Source organism: Mirounga angustirostris, unplaced genomic scaffold, assembly GCF_029215605.1.
Source record: "Mirounga angustirostris isolate CCGP_5_RB_7025 unplaced genomic scaffold, mMirAng1.0.hap1 SCAF_4, whole genome shotgun sequence".
NCBI lineage: Eukaryota > Metazoa > Chordata > Mammalia > Carnivora > Phocidae > Mirounga > Mirounga angustirostris.
The window spans coordinates 17,299,025-17,319,012 of record NW_026991712.1 but is presented as its reverse complement, the minus strand read 5'-3'; the positions used below and the strand labels follow the sequence as shown (position 1 = coordinate 17,319,012).

The following is a 19,988-nucleotide window of genomic DNA, read 5'->3' as shown; positions in this document are numbered from 1 at the left end:
ATGTGGTCTATCCCTACAAGATAATACCACACAGCCATTTTTTTTAATCATTATTTTGCTCAGTATTTATAGAAACGAGGAACCTTTCAATGAGTGAAAGGAAGGAACTATTTGGGGTGATTTTTTTCTCCTTTATACTTCAAAGCGTTTTCTGGATTTTCTCTACTGGTGATTTTACTCTTATGATAAGAATCAAACGTTGATACCCATTTTCTAATGCCCGTGTAAACACCACTTGCTGGCCCCAGGTACGCGTCTTGCTTCTGATGTAGCATCAGTTTAAGTAGCTTGAGAACCCAGTGACGTCTCATCTTCGATATCCCTTCCACCAGCCCACCCACCACTCAGCGCCTTTGTTGCTTTTCTGTATGTTTGCCTCTAAACATGAACGAGTGACCTGCACCCTCGTTTGCTTGCTCTAGGCCAGTTCCCACTGCTGTTTCCAAAGAAAGGAAGAGAAGAATATGGTCTTTCATTTTCATGTGCCCCACTCTCACCGTCTGTCCTTACCTAGGTGTTTGCTTTGTTTGCGGGGCCAGTTGGGGTGGGTTAGAAAGAAATGCTAGTTTCTCCCGCCTTGTGGAAAAACACTGACCCTGTCTTTGTTCTTATCCCACAGATATGATGCTGCCTCTTGTGTATGGCCGATGGTGCAGTAACAGTATTCTGTGCTGAGATAATTCTCAACACTCGAACATTAGACGTCAGCATTCAAGGGAAGCCAAAGCCATTGGTGGGGGAATAAAAGCCCAAAGCCTTTTATCTTAGTTGTTCCAAAAATTGCACTGCCCCTTTCCTACCTGCCCACCCACTCCCCCAAATTAAGCTATTGCACGCAGACAGGCAGCATGGCAAGCAAGCGAAAATCCACCACCCCATGCATGGTTCGGACACCGCAAGTAGTAGAACAAGATGTGCCCGAGGAAGGAGACAGGGCCAAAGAGAAAGGAATCAGCACGCCGCAGCCTGAAGCAGCCAAGGACAGTTGGACAGTGGAACCCGAAAACTCTTCCAAAGAAAATGAAGTGATAGAGGTGAAATCTACAGGGGAAAACCAATCCAAAAAACTCCAAGGTGGTTATGAATGCAAATACTGCCCCTACTCCACGCAGAACCTGAACGAGTTCACGGAGCACGTCGACATGCAGCACCCCAACGTGATTCTGAACCCCCTCTACGTGTGTGCCGAATGTAACTTCACAACCAAAAAGTACGACTCCTTGTCTGACCACAACTCCAAGTTCCATCCCGGGGAGACCAACTTCAAGCTGAAGTTGATCAAGCGCAATAATCAGACTGTCTTAGAGCAGTCCATCGAAGCCACCAACCACGTCGTGTCCATCGCCACCAGCGGCCCGGCGAGCGGTGACAGCGATCCTGGGATCTCCGTGAGTAAGACCCCCATCATGAAGCCAGGGAAACCAAAAGCTGATGCCAAGAAGGTGCCCAAGAAGCCCGAGGAGGCCACCCCCGAGAACCACGTGGAGGGGACGGCCCGCCTGGTGACCGACGCGGCTGAGATCCTCTCGAGACTCGGAGGCGTGGAGCTCCTCCAGGACACGCTAGGGCACGTCATGCCTTCTGTCCAGCTCCCACCAAATATCAACCTTGTCCCCAAGGTCCCCGTCCCGCTGAATACTACCAAATACAACTCCGCCCTGGACACGAATGCCACCATGATCAACTCCTTCAACAAGTTCCCTTATCCAACGCAGGCTGAGTTGTCCTGGCTAACCGCGGCTTCCAAACACCCAGAGGAGCACATCAGAATCTGGTTTGCCACACAGCGCTTAAAGCACGGCATCAGCTGGTCCCCAGAGGAGGTGGAGGAGGCCCGGAAAAAGATGTTTAATGGCACCATCCAGTCGGTACCCCCGACGATCACCGTGCTGCCAGCCCAGTTGGCGCCCACAAAGATGTCACAGCCCATCCTCCAGACAGCACTGCCATGCCAGATTCTCGGCCAGACCAGCCTGGTGCTGACTCAGGTGACGAGCGGGTCAACAACCGTCTCCTGCTCCCCCATCACGCTTGCCGTGGCTGGAGTGACCAACCACGGCCAAAAGAGACCATTAGTGACTCCCCAAGCTGCCTCTGAGCCCAAGCGTCCACACGTCGCTCAGGTGCCAGAGCCCCCACCCAAGGTGGCCAACCCTTCGCTGACCCCGGCCAGCGACCGCAAGAAGACAAAGGAGCAGATCGCACATCTCAAGGCGAGCTTTCTCCAGAGCCAGTTCCCTGACGATGCGGAGGTCTATCGGCTCATCGAGGTGACCGGCCTTGCCAGGAGTGAGATCAAGAAGTGGTTCAGCGACCACCGGTACCGATGTCAAAGGGGCATCGTCCACATCACCAGCGAATCCCTTGCCAAAGACCAGCTGGCCATCGCAGCCTCCCGACACGGCCGCACTTACCACGCATACCCAGACTTTGCCCCACAGAAATTCAAAGAAAAAACCCAGGGCCAGGTTAAAATCCTAGAAGACAGCTTTCTGAAAAGCTCCTTCCCGACCCAAGTAGAACTGGATAGGCTAAGGGTGGACACGAAACTGAGCAGGAGAGAGATTGAATCCTGGTTCTCGGAGAGACGGAAGCTTCGGGACAGCATGGAGCAAGCTGTCTTGGATTCCATGGGGGCTGGCAAAAAAGGCCAAGACGTGGTGGCCCCCAACGGTGCTCTGTCTCGGCTCGACCAGCTCTCTGGGGCCCAGCTAGCCGGTGCTCTGCCCAGCCCTTCACCAGCAATTACGAAGAGCCAAGAACAGGTACATCTCCTGAGGAGCACGTTTGCAAGAACCCAGTGGCCTACCCCCCAGGAGTATGACCAGTTAGCAGCCAAGACCGGCCTGGTCCGAACTGAAATTGTGCGTTGGTTCAAGGAGAACAGATGCTTGCTAAAAACCGGGACCTTAAAGTGGATGGAGCAGTCCCAGCACCAGCACCTGGCCGGCGAGCACGGTTACGACGCCGCGCAGAGGAGAGCCGCGAAGGCCGGCACCGCCGAGAGCCCGAAGAACGGGAGCGAGGTGGCTCAGCCACATTACAAGGACCCCAAAAAGCTCTGCGAAGAGGACTTGGAGAAGTTGGTACCCAGGGTGAAAGTGAGCAACGAGCAAGCAAAAGATGGGGCGCCGGCCAAGGCTCCAGAAGCCACCTCGGACAGGTCAGAGGGCAGTGGCGGGGACGGCCCGGGCAGCGATGAGAACGAGGAGTCAGGCGTTGTGGATTGGGTGGAGGTCACGGTCGGAGAGGAGGACGCCGTCTCAGACAGGTCCGACAGCTGGAGTCAGACCGCAGCCGAAGGCGCCGCAGAACTGGCCGGCTCGGACTCCGACAGCATCCCTGCTGAGGCCGGCCAGGCCTAACAGGTAACTCCACCTGCTCTCCACCCAGGGAACAAGGGGAGCATGCTGTTTTTCTTTCTTTTTATTGCCGGGGTCAATAGAGGTTGTAGGGGACAGAGATGTTGACACAGATGATGGGGTCTTGTTTTTAAAAGGAAGAAAAGTAGTGATGCCAGCAGGCTGGGTTGAAAGACCCAGAGGGGGTCCTGCAGGACCAGTCAAGAGGGTCGTTGGCTTCACGTAGGATGGCACGCAGGTGCGAGCCAGCAGGATGCCAGAGCAGAGTCTGCTGAACATATAGAGAGAGAGCAGATAAAGAAGGAGGGAGGGTCTGGGAGACTCAGAAAGGAAAGGAGCATGAGTCCCGTCTTTGCTTGGGGTCTGGGGTTTTTATTAACGATTGTGGTCTAGTGCATGTGGCCTCTCAGACACCCAGGAACTGGTCAGAACAAGGACAGGGCGCAGGTGTCCTCCTAAGTCTCTCATTCCCTGGAGCCCAGAGGGTCTTGACGTAAGATGTCTAGCGCCAGTGGTCTGGAATAGGCAGATGCACCTGCCGGCCTCGCCCGGTCATTCCTGGGATGTTACCTGTTGTGCTGGAAGGCTCCAGGGAAATCATTAACTCCTTGCCCCTTACAAGGAGGACATACATTAAGGCGTGCGTAGGGCGGAGGTGCAGGTCCTCTCGAGAACAGAAGCAGGAAAGGGAGCGAAAAGCAGACTTTTATGGGCTCCTTCAGTTTCCTTGTAGTGACTCACAAGGGGCTGGCAGATTCTGTGTCCCCATCTGTGAGGCTGAGGGGTGACGATGTTGCTGCCAGTGGCCTGTTTTGGACACCACCCTCCGGGGCCTGTCCGTTCGGAAGTCTAGATGCAGTTGTAGCCCGGACAAATCCTTCGCCTGCTTTGTGTTCACTGCTGTAAGAAACAAGCGCGAAAAAGATGTGTCTTTTCCTTTTTCTTTCCTTTTTTTTTTTTTTTCATTTTCTTTCCTTTTTGGATTTTTAAGAGTAATTAACCAAGTTTACTGGCTAGAGATTTGGGGTTGTTTCTTTTAACCTGACAGGTCTGGGTATTTGCCTTGGCATGGCTAAAGGAAGGCACGGATCTCACTAAGTAACCCAGCTCCTAATTGTGCTGATTGGGTCCCTGGAACCCCTTCAAATCTGGAAGAGACTGATGTAAATGAGGCCTGTGGAGCCACAAAAGCCTGGGAAGGGAGGTTACCATGGTTACTAATGGCCATGTCATCCACATGATGGGACATGCCACCCAAGCCCTGGTGTTTGTGCTTTCACGAGAGGTCTGTGCACATCAAGGCCTAAAAGCCCAGCCGCCTGCTTGGTGGTGGGTTTAGAGTAGAGGGGGCAGCGGGGAGAGGGGTGCAGGAGGCAGAGATCACCTTGGCCAAAGCTGAAACGTTCTAAGGGCAGCTTGGAACCAGGAGGAAGATGTGCGATTTACAATCTGCCCGGATGGGCTTCTCCAGAGGTCACTTAAAAGGCAACAGAAGGGGACCCCGCCTCCTGCCCCCCACGTCATCTTTTCAAATAATAAAATAAAGGTAAGAACCTCCAGAATGATTGAAAAGGTTCCCAAGGGAGCCCTGGAAATTACCATACCTCTTTATTAATGAGTTCAGACAACTTTGGTCAGCCACTCATCGACTCATTTATTTTGTAGTAAGATAAGGTGCCTGGCAACAAAATAAAGTTTTCTGGAAACCCTGTTTTAGCCAGTTCTATCAGCTACTGAAAGAGCGATTTAAGGGACAGCCAATTGCAGATGCCAGCAAGTCTTCTTCCCCCCTGCCCCTCTACCCCGACTTTTCAGGAGGGAGTGGTCATGGGTTACAGGTGAGGATGCAGCACAGCGGGGAGGGGCTGGTGATAGGAGGGGGCTAAAGGCTACGGAGGCCACCGAGAGTACCCACTGCCCCCCACCATCTGGCTACCCTGGTTCCTCCCTCTGGCTATTTTCCTGCCTTCTTTTGAAACCCTACCAGCCCCACTCATATCTTCCTTGTTGAAATGAGGGAGCGATATTTTTTTGTCCAGTCAGAATCTGCCTGAAAGCTCCTTGTTTGCCTTGTCTTCCATCCTTGACCTTTTCCAGTGCCTGACAGAAGTCTACGTGATTGCTTTTTCCTCCTGCCGTGGAGCAGACAATAGTGTTCAGTTCAATTCAGCAAATCCATTCTGCACTCGTACTGTGTGCCAGGCTCTGTGCTAAGCACCAAGTTAACGGGATGAAGCAGACAGATGAGAGTCCTCACTCACATGGAACTCAGTCAGGCCGAGGAGAGAGGAAATTGCTCTTTCCTTTACTGGCCGGGGTGATCCATGGGGTGATGGGGACGTGCACAGCTGTGCACGGGAGCACTCAGGAGGGGCACCCAGGCTGAGGTCAGGGCAGGCTGCCTGGAGGAAGGGACATCTGTCTCAGGGGCTAGCTGAGGGGAAGGAGTTAACCAGTGCACCAACAAGGAAGAGTGGTTCATGTGGAAGCAGCAGACAAGGCAGAGAAGGAATGGTACAGTTGAGGAGCCAAGAGAGTTGGGGCATAGCCAGCAAGCTGAGTGTGGGGCTCAGGATGATGGGAAAGGGCAACTGGAAGAAAAGACGATGGTTTTCCCCAGCAGGCAAAGCTATTCCGAACCAGTCGTGTTGTAAGTTTGAATATGAGAATGCTAAGTGTCCCTGTCTCCCAGAGTGAGCTCGGGTGACACTTCCAGATCCCCATCCCTGAGTGGGGGTTGTCTAGAGGGAGGCCTCTAGACGGACGCCCCTGTGGCCACCTGTCCCCATGCCTTCTCCTCCAAGCTGTACCACCACCAACAGCTGAAAATGCCCACCTATGTTGGCTGTCACCGTGTGGCCCCTGACCTGAGGCCCGAGAGAAACACAAAGAGGGGACACAATGCTAGAACCACAGAGAGAAGCTTTGGAGGGAAGGGCAGAAGGATGGAAGGGAGCGGTACAAGGCCTCCTGAGGATCCGAGGCGGGGCTAAGTGCTCTGGCCACAGATGGTCTCACTCAGTGCTCCTAGTGATGCTGACAGGTAAGCTTCTCTAGATTTTTTTTCTTTTTTAAGATTTATGGGCTCGATCCTATGACCCTGAGATCATGACCCGAGCCAAACTCAAGAGTCACACACTCAACCGAGCCACCCAAGTGCCCCTCTGGATTTTTATAAACCCAGAAACTGAGGCTCAGAAACCAAGGAGCTTACCCCATACTCCCAGCCCCTTGGCTCCACCCCAGAGCCCTGGCTCCTACAGCTGTCTCTGGCTCTCTATTTTTGATGGAAATTCCCTATTTCCGGCTGACCCCCCAGCAGTGGGGTTGGGAGGTGGGGAATACCTAGGGTGTTTAGAATCGACCATTAAACATTAGACAATTCGGAGATGAAGGAACTAGCTGCTTTCTTCCCCTCTCTCCCCCACAAAAAAAAAAATCAGGAACACCCAGATACCCCCTTTTACGTTTCTTTATGGTAAACGCCACAAGCATGAGCTGAAAAATGTTCCTAAACAAGATGCTAAGATCTGCTCGACACCTGGTGACATCTGACATCCCTACTTGGCTTCCTGATATTTCCGAGGTGCCACTATGTGGAGAGACGGTCTGCCATCCACACTGGGGGTGGCATCCTGGACAGAGGCACCCCTTAAAGGAACCTTTCAACTTGGAAGAAATCCCTCCAAATTACTTCACAGCTTTTATGAACTGAACACATGGGTCTCTTGAAATTCATAAATATTCAGTGATGCCTTTATTTAAACACATATTTATTTAGGAAGCTGCAGCTGAGTTCAGTTGTTACACATACAGTAATCCTGAAAATAATGCACAGTTTTGGCTTCAGAAAAGGTGTTAGGGGCCGTATATACGAGAGAGAAAGAGAGAGAGAGAGGATGAACTTGGGTGAGCCCCTGAGAGCAGACGCCTGGGTTTCCCCCTCGGTTGGAGTTAAACATCCCCTCTGCTAAAGCTTCCCAAGGCTTACGACAGCGTCCGACTCAGGCCGGGCTCCCTCAGCCTTGAGGTTAGACAGAAAGATAAGGAGTCCTTTCCAAACCTTGAATTGTGTTGTCTTGATTCAACCTCTGGGTCTAATTATCGAGCCATCCATTGAGAGACCTGTCCTGGTGAGAGGCTGAACAGTAAATTCCTCCTTTCCGAAAAATGAGTCAGAATACTTGAGCCACACATGGCCAGACATATGCCTCGATGTTTGGCCAGATGGAACATCCCAGTACTCCTACTACTAAGAGTTTCTATTTACTGGTCTATGCCATGTGCTTGGGATTCTTCTAAGCACATCCAGTAAATCATTTAAACTTCACTTCATCCCCCGTGGAGGTAGGTGTGGCTTTCTTCCCATTTTGCAGAGGGCAAAACTGAGGCTCAGAGAGACTTGCCCTGGGTTCCCCAGCTCGCAGCTGGTGGAGTCTGAAGGCCATCTCTTGTCTGTCAGGCCAGCTCCTGACCCAATCACGGGGGCAGCACCAGTATAGCTCTGGCCGGACCAACAGGACTTGGCCATTTCTTAATACTACACACAAAAACTAATACATGGGGCGCCTGGGTGGCTCAGTTGGTTAAGCGACTGCCTTCGGCTCAGGTCATGATCCTGGAGTCCCGGGATCGAGTCCCGCATCGGGCTTCCTGCTAGGCAGGGAGTCTGCTTCTCCCTCTGACCCTCCCCCCTCTCATGTGCTTTCTCTCTCTCAAATAAATAAATAAAATCTTTAAAAAAAAAACAAAAAACTAATACACAAGTACTCATTCACTAACTCTGCTACCTCCCAATTTGTGACAATTTCCAACTCATGATTAGGGATGGCTTTGGAGAAGAGATAAAGTTTGTGAAATGCCAGAAAAATATTTTCTATAGTTCAGCTTGCTTCAAAAATTCAAGGCTACCAAGTGTTGCATCCTGGCTACAATTTAGGATCCAGGATATGTGTGCCCTCACATCTGTTCAGATTAGCTGTCTAAATACAGATATTTGAATGAGTGGATGGGTGGAAGGATGGATGGATGGATGGATGGAAGGATGGATGGATGGATGAAAATGTAATTATCTGTTTCCCTGTCTCTCCTCCACCAGACCCTTGAACACAGGGACCATATCCCATTAATCTCTGAGTCCCCAGTGCCTGATTCAGAGTGGATGCGTAATAGCAGTGTATTGAACCACCCTGAGAATTAACAAACATAGTTGGCTCTCAGTTGTCTGGAATCTGGTATTTCAATCCTTTGCTCCTCCTCACTGTTTTCCATCACTCAGTAGCCCCATTGGCTGATGGCAGGCAGAATAGAGGAGCTGTGGACAGTTTGCTTTCCATGTGTGTGAGCAGCTGAAGGAAAAGCTCTGCTGGAGAACCCCTCACTGGGTATTTACTGGGTGATGCTTCTCAGGGACTGCACATTAGCCTCGCTGCCCCGGCGCCTAATGGAGAGTTAAATGTGACCACTTCCATTTACCTAATTCTGGAGCTTCTCACGTTAGGAACTCTCACTGTGCTTTGGGAAGCTTGTAGCAACTTAGGAACCATGAAGTCTAAGTTCCCTCATGTGTCAGAGGAAGGATGCGGGCCCCAGGGAGAGGAAGTCACCAGTCCAGAGGCATCCATCGTAAGTGACTTGGCTCCTTCGTGCATCAGGTATTTGTGGTATTTGCCAGACCCTGGGGGCTGTGGTGCCCAGCATGTCCCTGTCCTCATGGAGCCCACAGTCTAGTGAGGAATGAAGCTTTAAGCAAACAGAAAGGAAAGACTGCCATGCTGACCAGTTTTTTGAAGGAAAGGTACATAGCCTGTGAGAATATGGAATAGGGGAATTAGATTTGATTTAAGTGGTTGGGGGAGTTTTCTCTGGAGAGCTAATAAATGAAATCCAAAAAGTCAAGTACTTGCTGGCTGAGCAGAGAGGAGGGGGCCAGCGTTCCAGGCAGAAGATACAGCATACTCAAAGGCCCTGAGGCCAGAGGGAACTTAAGACATCAGAGGACCTAAAAGGTAGCCATTGTGGCTGTGATTTGCCTGAGTTCACACTTCATAGACATACCAGGGCTAAAAGCTAGAGTGCTAGGGGGACTCATGTATAACCCAAATTTCCCTTGAAACTCCTCTGCCTCACCAGTAAAGAAGACTCTACATGATTCTGCGTGCATGATCCTGTACAGAAAGGTTGGGGCACGCTGAGATACTCCAGGAAGGAGTGAAAGGAAAGTCATGTTGCAGAGATCCGGGTGTTCAGACCTTTCTGCCCTAGTGGTAAATGGAGGATGGATGGTGGAAAATTCTAGAGCATCCACATGCCCATTACTTTATTCTCTCTTATGAGTAAGTTTCTATAACCTTAATACTTACGACATTAGCCAACTAGGGCTGCCAGAACAGAAGACCACAGACTGAGTGGCTTAAACAACATGGATTTATTTCCTCACCCTTCTTCTGGGGACTGAAAGCTCAAGATCCAGGTGCCAGCAGGGTTGGTGGCTGGTGAGGCCTCTCTCCTTGGCTTGCAGGCGGCTACCTTATCTCTGTGTGCTCTCCTGGTCCTTCCTCTGTGCATGTGCACTCCTTATAAGGACACTAGGGCCCCACCCCCATGACCTCATTTAACCATAATCACCTTGAAGGCCCATCTCCCAATACAGTCATATTGGGGATTGGACTTCAACAGATGAATGGTGGGGGAGGGGACATAATTCAGTCCATAGCACTAACAGAGTTGTCTGTTGCTGTCAAGATTAAATGAAATAATACAGGTGAAATCCCCTAATCAGGGTGGCAGGGAGGGGGCATTAGCATCAGCAATGCTCAGCTGCCTACTCTGAATTGACTCTTCTATATGGGGACGACCTTGGCCAACTGCTTCCTGCCTTTCCAAGTTGACTTTTTCAGTTGGGGCCCCACTTGTGCAAGCTCATGCCATTGGGTGTTAATTGCATCTCAGAGGGGTGGGGGTGGGAAGCTGAGCCCTTACTGTGCCAGGCACTTTGCATGTGTTGACAATGCTCTGAAGTCAACATTTTTTTTTTTTCATCTTATGGTGGGGGAGACTGAGGCCCAGAAAGGTAACTCATCTAAGATCGCTGAGCTGGAAAGTGGGGGAGCTTGCCTTCAAACCCAAATCCACATGCATAAACACGAGGGCTGTGCCTTGTGAGTTTAAAATACAATTCTGTATGCTCAAATTCTTTGGACTCCTCTGGATAATGTCCTCGGATGGAAAAAGGGCGGGAAGAGCCAGTAGCCCCTCTGATTCCCTCCGCCATGGAGCCTCCTTGCAAGCAGCCTGGGGGCAGATTTACCTGGCTTTTAAGTCTCAGCAATTTCCCCAAGCCCAGAGGCTCCCCAGACTGTTGCAGGGAAAGAGCGCTGGCCAGATGTGTCTTGGCGAGATGTGCCTGAGTTGACCAAGGCCTGGCATGGGAACGATTTGGGATGGGATGGAGTCTTCCTGGTCCCCTGGGAAATTGCTTAATCCCTCTCCCTGCCACCCTGTTTTCCTTTTCCCAATTCTTTTTTTTTTTTTTAAAGATTTTTTTATTTATTTATTTGAGACAGAATGAGAGAGAGCACATGAGAGGGGGGGAGGGTCAGAGGGAGAAGCAGGCTCCCTGCAGAGCAGGGAGCCCGATGTGGGACTCGATCCCGGGACTCCAGGATCATGACCTGAGCCGAAGGCAGTCGCTTAACCAACTGAGCCACCCAGGCGCCCCCTTTTCCCAATTCTAATTAAAATCAGACCATGCCCCCTCTCAAGAAAAGAAAGTTTGACTCAAATATTATTCAGATAATAAATCACTATCACAGTGCTTGTTTTTCTTTCTCACGGAGTACAGTGTTACTCTCTCCTGAGTCCGCAGGGCTTAGGGAAATCCCTACAGGGAAAATTAAAGAGATGGAGAAACAGAAAGGTATCACACGGGGAAAGAATTCTAATTGTTTCATGTTTCCCTAATGGGTAAAGTAATAAAGAGGCAGATTTTGCTAAAGAATTGGATAGTACTTTTTAACCTTCCAAGCCATCCCCAAGATAGAAAGGGGCCGGGAGGCAGAGGGTCGCCTGTCCTGGGCAGTGTTTAGGGAAAGGCTGGGTGTCTGCTTGGTAGAGGTGTTTGAATAGTGGCCATAAGCAAAGGGCCTGATGACCTTGCTGTTTCCTCCCAAAGCTGAGATCCGGTGCTCCGCGGGATCAAGTAATCAATCCATCGGGTCACTGGTTCTCTGCAGAGGGGAATGTCTCTGACCCAGGGGTAAGCTTGCAGCTAGAAGCCCAGGGGATTAGCAAGCGGCCACATCCTCAAAATCACTGTGCTACTCGAAAATAAAAACCTGAGGTGGGGGCTCTGTCACCAACCTTGTGTAACCAGCCGCCCCTCCAAAAGCACCATGCTTTTCCCCTTTTTCATTCACTAATGAACTTCGGAGTATCCTGTGGGGGCCAGAGCCAGTGCGGGGAGGGGGGACAGGGGTCAGCCGTGAACGCTGTGGGCCCCGTCTTCGTCCTCACAGGATGTACAACTGACCAGGCAGTTTGAAGACAGCGTGATACGGTTGTGCTGGGGATGCCCAGGCGCAGGAGCATTTCACAAGGAGACCCCAACGCACTGGGGAGCAAGGCCTTCCAGGGAGGCAGCCTATGGCTAGCCCGGGCTGCCCCCGGGGGAGGCGCCTGGGCCACTGCTGTGTCCTTCCCTTCTGTTTCCAGCAGCTTCCCAGCCTCGCTCTGAGAGCTCGGCCAGGACCCCCAGCCCTGGCCACTGCGACGCACCCTGGGAGAGGTCAAGGAGAGCTCAAGTCCGGTGGTGTCAAAGGTGCTCCCAAGGGCGCAGAGCCATCCACAGACCCCCGGGGTCGCTGCAAAAGCAGCTCTGTCTCTTGTTCTCTGGGTCACCCTTTGGCCCTTGCAGTCTGTTTTGGGCGGGGGGCGGGGGGCTGGTTTAAGGGCTTTGTTCGGTAGTTCTTTTCTTCATTAATACATCGGGTTGGAGCATTATGTGTGTTCATGTCCACAAGAAATGACACAGGGAATCCTAACACTGCCAGATGAAGAACCACCTTAATACTGAGGTCTGTCTAAAAGTGGGAGAGTTCGTGCCATTCACTTGAAGGGACGGGTTCTGTCCCATTTTTGAGAGGGAAAGAAAATAGGTCTCCTTGCATGCGCGCGCGTGCACACACACACACACACACACACACAGAGGGGAGCTCACTGACCCCTAAGGCCCCGATTTTACGCCTGGTCTTTCTCACGGAAAAATGAAGCAGTATTTGGGGAGCACCTGCTTGCTTGGCACTCCTCCTCTGTGACCCTCGCAGCGGCCCAGCAGGTGTGAAGTATGGAAGCGAGTCTCGGGGACGTGAAGTGACGGGGCAGAGCCTGGATCCCCACTACTGCGCTCTTTCCACTCGGCCAAGTTCGCAGGAGGCCGGCGGTGGTCCCTGTGCCCGCACTGGACCAGTGCTGTCCCCTTGCCAGCCCTGCGCCCTCCCCTGGGATTCCTCTGGCCGGAGCTCCAGATCCCGGGAGCCCACGGAGCAATAAGGGCGGTCAGTCTTCACTTCCTGGGGCTGCCTTCCAGCGGGTGGCTTACACAACAGAACTGTATTCTCTCACAGTCCTGGAGACTGCAAGTCTGGTGCTGGCAGGGTTGGTTTCTTTCTGGGGGCTGCGAGGGAGAGTCTGTTCCACGCCTCTCTCCTAGCTTCTGGTGGGTAGCTGGCAGCCCTTGGCATCCGTAGGCTTCTAGATGCATCACCATGGTCTCTGCCTTTGTCTTCGCGTGGTGTCCTCCCTGCGTGAATCCGTCTGTGTCTGGATCTCCTGTTTATGACGTCACCAGTCGTATTGGATTAGGGGCCATCCGAATGACCTCCTTTTAACTTGATTACTTACCTCTATAAAGGAATCTCCACATCGGGTGACATTCTGAGATCCTGAGGATTAGGACATCAATATAGCTTGTTGAGGAGACACAATTCAACTCATCAGAGGGTCCTTGCACTGTTTTCATAACTTCAAAGAATATAAGAATGAAGCATTTCTCCATACGGGCTCTTAATAAATACCGTTCATATGTTATGAGCACAGACTCTGGAGATTGCCTGGGTTGGCATCCTGACTGGGCCATTTCCTAGCTGTATAATCTTGGGCAAAGTATTTAGCCTCCCTGTGCTCAGTCTCCTCAGCAGTAAAATGGGAATAATGGTCACACACCATTGGGTTGATATGAACATCAAATTAAAAATACCCTTAAAATGTCTCATCTTGTTATGATCCTACCATGCTTGGAAAAGGCTGCACCTAACAAAACAACAAAGGTATATAATACCATGTAGTTGCGTACCGGACACTGTGCCAAACGCTGGGGTGTAACATGTCAGCTTACTTAATCAGCATCTATTATTACCCATTTTACAGAAGCAAAAACTAAGCCCTAGAGAGTTTAAGGCACATGTGTATGGCCCAACTGTCAGTAAACAAAATAGTTAGGACCTGAATCCAGTTTGTCGGACTCTGGAACCTCTTAGGAACCACTGTGTCTGGCCGCCCCCCCTACCCCCCCCCCCCGCCCCGCCACACACACAGGAATAAGGAAAGGGCCTTGTAATGATGTAACCAATACCAGGCCACCACCTCCACTTGCCCAGAAAACCCTCCTGTTTTCAAAAGCCTGATTCTGGGGGTGCTTCCTGTGATGTCAGACTGGGCTCAGAAACACACACCCCTTTTTAAAAACTGGCCCCAGGGCACCTGGGTGGCTCAGTTGGTGAAGCATCTGCCTTCAGCTCAGGTCATGATCTCGAGGTCCTGGGATCGAGCCCCTAACCCCCTAATCAGCGGGAAGTCTGCTTCTCCCTCTCCCTCTGTCCCTCCTCCCTGCTCGTGCTCGCTCGGTCTCTCAAATAAATAAAATCTTAAAAAAAAAAAACCTGGCCCCAAACCTGGGCACTTTTCTCTCCTGCAAGCCCCAGGATGGCTTTGGAAGGGTCCTCCCCAGGAAAGCCAGGCAGAGTGAACCCTCCCCCCTCCCCCCAGGGAATGATCATCTCCTGACATCTTGTCTCTGGTTTTGTGTCGTCTTCCTAGGGACGTCCGTCAGAACTGCATTGCTGATAAAGGGGACTCTCTGTCTTGGACGAAAGAAGAGAACCTCCCTCCCCGGCTGTGGGCCACCCTGGCCAGAGACTCCAAGTGGAACCACTTAGCGGGCGCGTGGCTGCAGGGTACAAGAACCCCCTTCCTCACTCACACCGCCCAGAGGACCGGTGGGAATTGTTCATAGTGCCAAAGTCCTACTACTGCGTTTTCAGTGGGTCCCTGTAAATAGTTTGCGCCTTCGCCCCGGCCCCCACCTCTTGCTATACTGGAACCAATTTGTACAATGTGGGAATTTTGTTACCTTTTTAATCAAGGGCAACGTCCTTTTCCAGCACTACCATTGTAAGGTTTTTTCCAGGCGGGAGGGCTGATCCCACGTGCTTTTCTCTTTTTTCCTTTTCTTTTTTTTTAAACTTTATTTTATTAATTTTCGGGGGGGGGGATGTTAGCATTAGTGCCATTATAGCTACTGGATTTTAGGTAGGGAGAGTTCTTTTTTTTTTTAAAGTAGTTTGAAATTTGGGCGATTTCTCTGTGGGAAGGGCTAGGATTGGGGCATCTGTCTCCACTTTGAGAGGGTTTGCAGATGACAGATCGTCCCCATCAGACCCATTTCCAGTTCTTCCCCCAGCCACCCCTGGGGTCCCTGTTTAGCTACGCACAAGGCTTTCCGAACTGCCAAGAGGTAGGTCTGTTTTCTCCACCACGTGGCCTCTTCGGCTGACCTTGGGCCGAGCCAGCACCAGAGGCCTGGGGAGCAGGTGGCTCCCCCCTTTCAGCCTCTTTTCAGATACCAGCAGAAAGGGCTCCCACCTCTTTAGCATTACCATTACTTCCATGAAATTAAAACAAAAAGAGGTCTTCCTATCTAGATGGTACAAAGATGAACAGCTTCGGTTTTGATTTCTGTTCCTGATGGGCTTTTCTCAGTGTGGTTTTTGACAAGATTTCAGCTTGAAGCCTCGCCATGAATTGATTTTTGTTTGTGTGTGTGTTTGTTTTCGGGCCAATTTTAGATTCCGGAGCGCGCTTTTTTTTTTCTTTCCAGTTAGTCCTAACTTTTAAAGAGGAAAAACCGAGAGACCTGTCTGGTGTAAATGTTGCAATATGAGTTGTGTTTGCAACCCTCCCCCCATCGCCCCCCATCTGGGTACACTGCACAAAGAAAATGCTAGGGAGTTTGGAAAAAAACAACAACATTTTTTCTAACTTGTTGCTCATTTGTTGTAACTCAATAAAGCAAAGACTAAACATTTTTACAACCTTTTCCTCTGCTCCTCGTTCTTCATTGCTGCCTGGCCGCTGGGGCATGGCATGAGGGAAGGGCTCGAACTCAGCCCCTCCCCACTGCAGAGCGGTTATGAGCGATTCGCGTGACATTTCTCACTTTCTGTCTTGGTGAGGTCTTAAAAACAGGGCGTAAGTGTTGATATGGAAATCTGTCATATCTCTTTGACACAGAGAAGTACGTGATAGGCCCTCCCTCCTCCAGGGTCTTCACAAATAGATTCATAAACTCCTGCAGAGTGGGAGTGAGATCCACAGGCCAGGGGCGGCACCATTGCTCACACGCACGTGACCCAAGGTAAGTCACTACCCTCCCTGGACTGCCAAGGACTGGTGACAAGGACACTGCCATTTCTCGGAGAAGGCTGGCTTTTGTGTCTCTGCCCAGGTAAGGTTTCGAGAGTCCCTCACTATGTGGAGAAAGGGGAGCCCTCTTACACTCGTGGTGGGAACGCAAGCTGGTGCAGCCACTCTGGAAAACAGTGTGGAGGTTCCTCAAGAAGCTAAAAATAGACGGGCGCCTGGGTGGCTCAGTTGGTTAAGCGACTGCCTTCGGCTCAGGTCATGATCCCAGGGTCCTGGGATCGAGTCCTGCATCGGGCTCCCTGCTCTGCGGGGAGCCTACTTCTCCCCCTCCCACTCCCCTTGCTTGTGTTCCCTCTCTCGCTGTGTCTCTCTGTCAAATAAATAAATAAAATCTTTTAAAAAAATAAATAAAAAATTAAAAAAAAAAAAGAAGCTAAAAATAGAGCTACCCTACCACCCAGCAATTGCGCTACTGGGTATTTGCCCCAAGGATACAAATGTAGGGATCTGAAGGGGCACCTGCACCCCAGTGTTTATAGCAGCAATGTCCACAATAGCCAAACTGTGGAAAGAGCCCAGATGTCCATCGAGAAATGAATGGATAAAGATGTGGTATAGGGGCACCTGGGGGGCTCAGTCGTTAAGTGCCTTCGGCTCAGGTCATGATCCCAGGGTCCTGGGTTCGAGCCCCGCATCGGGCTCCTGCTCGGCGGGAAGCCTGCTTCTCCCTCTCCCACTCCCCCTGCTTGTGTTTCCTCTCTCGCTGTGTCTCTCTCTGTCAAATAAATAAAATATTTTTTTAAAAAAGAAGATATGGTGTATATATACACAATGGGATATTACTCAGCCATCAAAAAAATGAAATCTTGCCACTTGGAATGACATGGATGGAGGGTATTATGCTAAGCGAAATAAGTCAATCAGAGAAAGACTCATGTGGAATTTAAGAAACAAAACAGAGGATCATAGGGGAAGGAGGGAAAAATAAAACAAGATGAAATCAGAGAGGGAGACAAACCATAAGAGACTCTTAACTCCAGGAAACAAACTGAGGGTTGCTGGAGGACAGGTGGGTGGGGGGATGGGGTAACGGGGTGATGGGCATTAAGGAGGGCATGTGATGTGATGAGCACTGGGTGTTCTATGCAACTGATGAATCACTGAACGCTACCTCTGAAACTAATGATACACTATATGTTAATTAATTAAATTTAAATTTAAAAAGATCTTAGACTAAAAATAAATAAATAAAAAATAAAGAGTCCCTCACTGTTCAGCAGTGACACTCATCTACCCAGTGGTTTTCAAACTTGGGCAGGCCCCAGAATCACCTGGAAGGGCTACTTAAAGTTTTTGAATCAGTAGGTCTGGAGCAAAAGCCGAGAATCTGTGTTGCTAACAAGTTTCCAGGTAAGGCTGATGCTGCTGGTCCAGGGAACCCACTTTGGGAATCTCTGGTCTCTGTGTTTAATTTTCCAGGGACTAATGGACTTTTGGCCAGTTTATCTAAACTAAGCATGTGTGTAAAGCGTGTATAAGCATATTCTTCGGGTAGTCCCCCCCACTTCCCCACACACAGGAAACATTGCCCACTCATCTCTTTACCTCTTTTTCCTTCTCCATCCCCTGGTCCCCTATACAGTCAGGAGGCAGAGATGCCTTCTGCTTAGCGGAACGCGCTCAGTCCCCACCACCCACCCCAAAGCTCATGCTCCAGATACCACAGGCCACCTGGACCAATGTCACCTGCCCTCCAGGACTCCCCACCTACAGGACAGGATGAGATCGAGGCAAGCAAGCCCCTCTGGGTGCAAAACATAAGGAACCAGGGACGTGCCAGTGCCAGGCCTGGATGTGCAGGACCCCGAGAGCGGGCATCTCCTTAAAAGTTGCATCCTAGGCGCCATACTTACCTCACCCCAGCCCTGCCTATCTGCCGTGCCTTCCTCCAACCCTGCTTCATTTTCCACCATCTTGCTTTCCGCAACGTGTCATCATATGTCTGTTTACTGTCTTTTGCATCCCACTGCATTGCAAGCTCCACGAGGACAAGGATTGTGTCTATCTTGTCCCCTCTCCCACGTCCTCTGGCCCTAGCACGGTGTCAGGCACAGAGGAGATGCTCCCTAGAAATTTGTGGGATGCATGGGTGGTGGATGGATGGACGGACAGATGGACGAATGGACAGATGGACGGGGGAGGAGTTCCAGCTCTGCAGTCAGACCCAAGTTTGAATCCCAGCTCTCTGGCTCATGAGCTAGGTGGTCTTGTGGGGTTACTTCACTTTTTTCGCAGCCCTCATCTGAGACCTGGAGGTGCAGATCTTTGCCACAGGGCCTTTGTGAGGATTAACTGAGCTCAAGTATGCAAAGTACCCAGCACACAGGTGCTCTACAAATGTTCGCTCCCCTCCTGGTGCTCTGACTGGGGAGTGACACCCGGCCAGGCCGTGCGATGGCTGTACCTTTCCGTGTCTGGACGGGATGCTGGCGTGAGAAAGGCAGACAGGATGAAGCTGCACCCAGGTCTCAGAGATGACAGTCCAGACTGCTTCTGGTTTTGGAGACTTTGCCATGCGTAGCCAATACTCTCCTTCCTCCCCTTGACCCCCAAACTCTCCCTATTCCCCTCTTCCAAAGATATCCCAAAAATCCAACAGGATTTTTCCAAAGGGAAAACCAAGCCAGAACATGTCTCTTTTTATTTTAATTTATTTTATTTAATTTATTTTAATTCCTGCACAAAGAAGAAAGCCTTGATAATCGGTTGCAATGAAAACAACAGGGAAGACGGTTGTGCTCTTTTAAGCATCCGGCAAAATTTGTCAAGCTATCTTTGCTGGATGAGAGGGTGGCAGAAGCGAGGAGAGGTTCTTAAGGGGGGCGAGCCGGACAGGAGCCTCATGGAGGTGGAAAAGAGCAGTGGCGGGGCCCGATCCGCTGCTGCTTCTGTCTGCCCCGTCTTTGTTCTACCGTCTCTTCCCGTGGGGTTCCACTCGGCTCCCCCTCCACTCATCTGATTCTGGGGCGCTGCCCATGGTGTGACCTGCCCCCCCAACAGGACGCTCCAGCCCCCTATCCAGAGCCGGGTGCGGTGCTGGGCAGGCACGCTCCGGTCTGGGGCAGAGAGCTCCCTTTTCCCTTTTCGATGACAGTGTGGGATTAGCCTGTTGCCACCGGCAGCCGAAGACAGGAAGCCAGTAGGTCCAGAGGAAGAGGCCAAAAAAATAAAGGAGCAGAGGAGCGATGAGTGGAAGAGGTGGTTGGTGGTGACAATAACAGTGACAACATCATTTGAGTCCCTGGACCCTGCCACTCCCCAGGCCAGCATCCTCTCTTTCCAGTTTCATAAATACTCACTTCTCTTTTTGATTTAAGCCAAAAACCTGTTACTAGAAACTCGGTTCTGATGGGTTGATGAGATTATGAGATAAAAATCGAAGGAAAGATGCTAAATGGACACAGCCACCTGTTGGCTGGCGGCTCCTGGAATGGAAGGCTCAGCTCTGAGTCCTTGCTACTTAAGTGTGTTCCCTAGCTCAGCAGCCCCAGCCCCGGCCCCAGCCCCACCAGGGTGCTGGTTAGAAATATAGAATCTCTGGCTCCCACCGAGACCTGCTGAATCAGAACCTGGCAATTTGACACTGATCATCAGGTGATTCACGACCCTGCTCTGAAGGCATTGACAGGCTCCTCCCCGACCTCCTGCGGCACACTGGCTGGGGGGGGCGGGATGGGGAGGGGGAGAACCCTAATCCTCCAGCACGCCACAGAGCCTGTTCTCTGAATGTAGACTCCAAGGCCTTGGGGAGCTGGGAGGCAAAGGCAGGAACAAGACGGAGGGCGTGTGGTCCACCAAGTGTGGGCACCCTTGTCCTTCCAGGCCACCTGGCGCCCAGCCACTTCCAACCAACAGCTCTCGGAAATG

The 19,988-nt window shown here is 51.1% G+C and overlaps 2 protein-coding genes across 9 annotated transcripts in view; one reads left to right on the top strand and one right to left on the bottom strand.

Annotated features, from left to right (window-relative positions):
• The window catches only part of ZHX2 (zinc fingers and homeoboxes 2), a 155,497-nt gene extending 139,762 nt beyond the window's left edge, over positions 1-15,735 (top strand). For 3 of the 4 annotated variants that reach the window (XM_045895969.3, XM_045895968.3, XM_064587938.1), the window contains 2 exons: positions 620-3,368; positions 14,457-15,735. In XM_045895969.3, coding sequence (XP_045751925.1) covers positions 849-3,365 — 2,517 coding nt within the window. In that variant the 5' untranslated portion in view covers positions 620-848 and the 3' untranslated portion in view covers positions 3,366-3,368; positions 14,457-15,735. Of the gene's footprint in view, positions 1-619; positions 3,369-11,535; positions 11,620-14,456 lie in introns of all 4 variants that reach the window. The other variant, XR_010410528.1, reaches the window with a different exon arrangement.
• DERL1 (derlin 1) overlaps positions 1-19,988 on the bottom strand; it is a 73,491-nt gene that overhangs the window by 1,189 nt on the left and 52,314 nt on the right. Inside the window, exons 8-9 of one of the 5 annotated variants that reach the window (XM_064587941.1) lie at positions 13,263-13,303; positions 4,104-4,262 (exon numbers count right to left, since the gene is read on the bottom strand). The exons of 1 other annotated variant lie outside the window; for it this stretch is intronic. In XM_064587941.1, coding sequence (XP_064444011.1) covers positions 4,104-4,262; positions 13,263-13,303 — 200 coding nt within the window. Of the gene's footprint in view, positions 1-3,434; positions 4,263-13,262; positions 13,304-19,988 lie in introns of those variants that run through there. 3 more of the 5 variants (XM_064587940.1, XM_064587939.1, XM_064587942.1) reach the window with 3 other exon arrangements.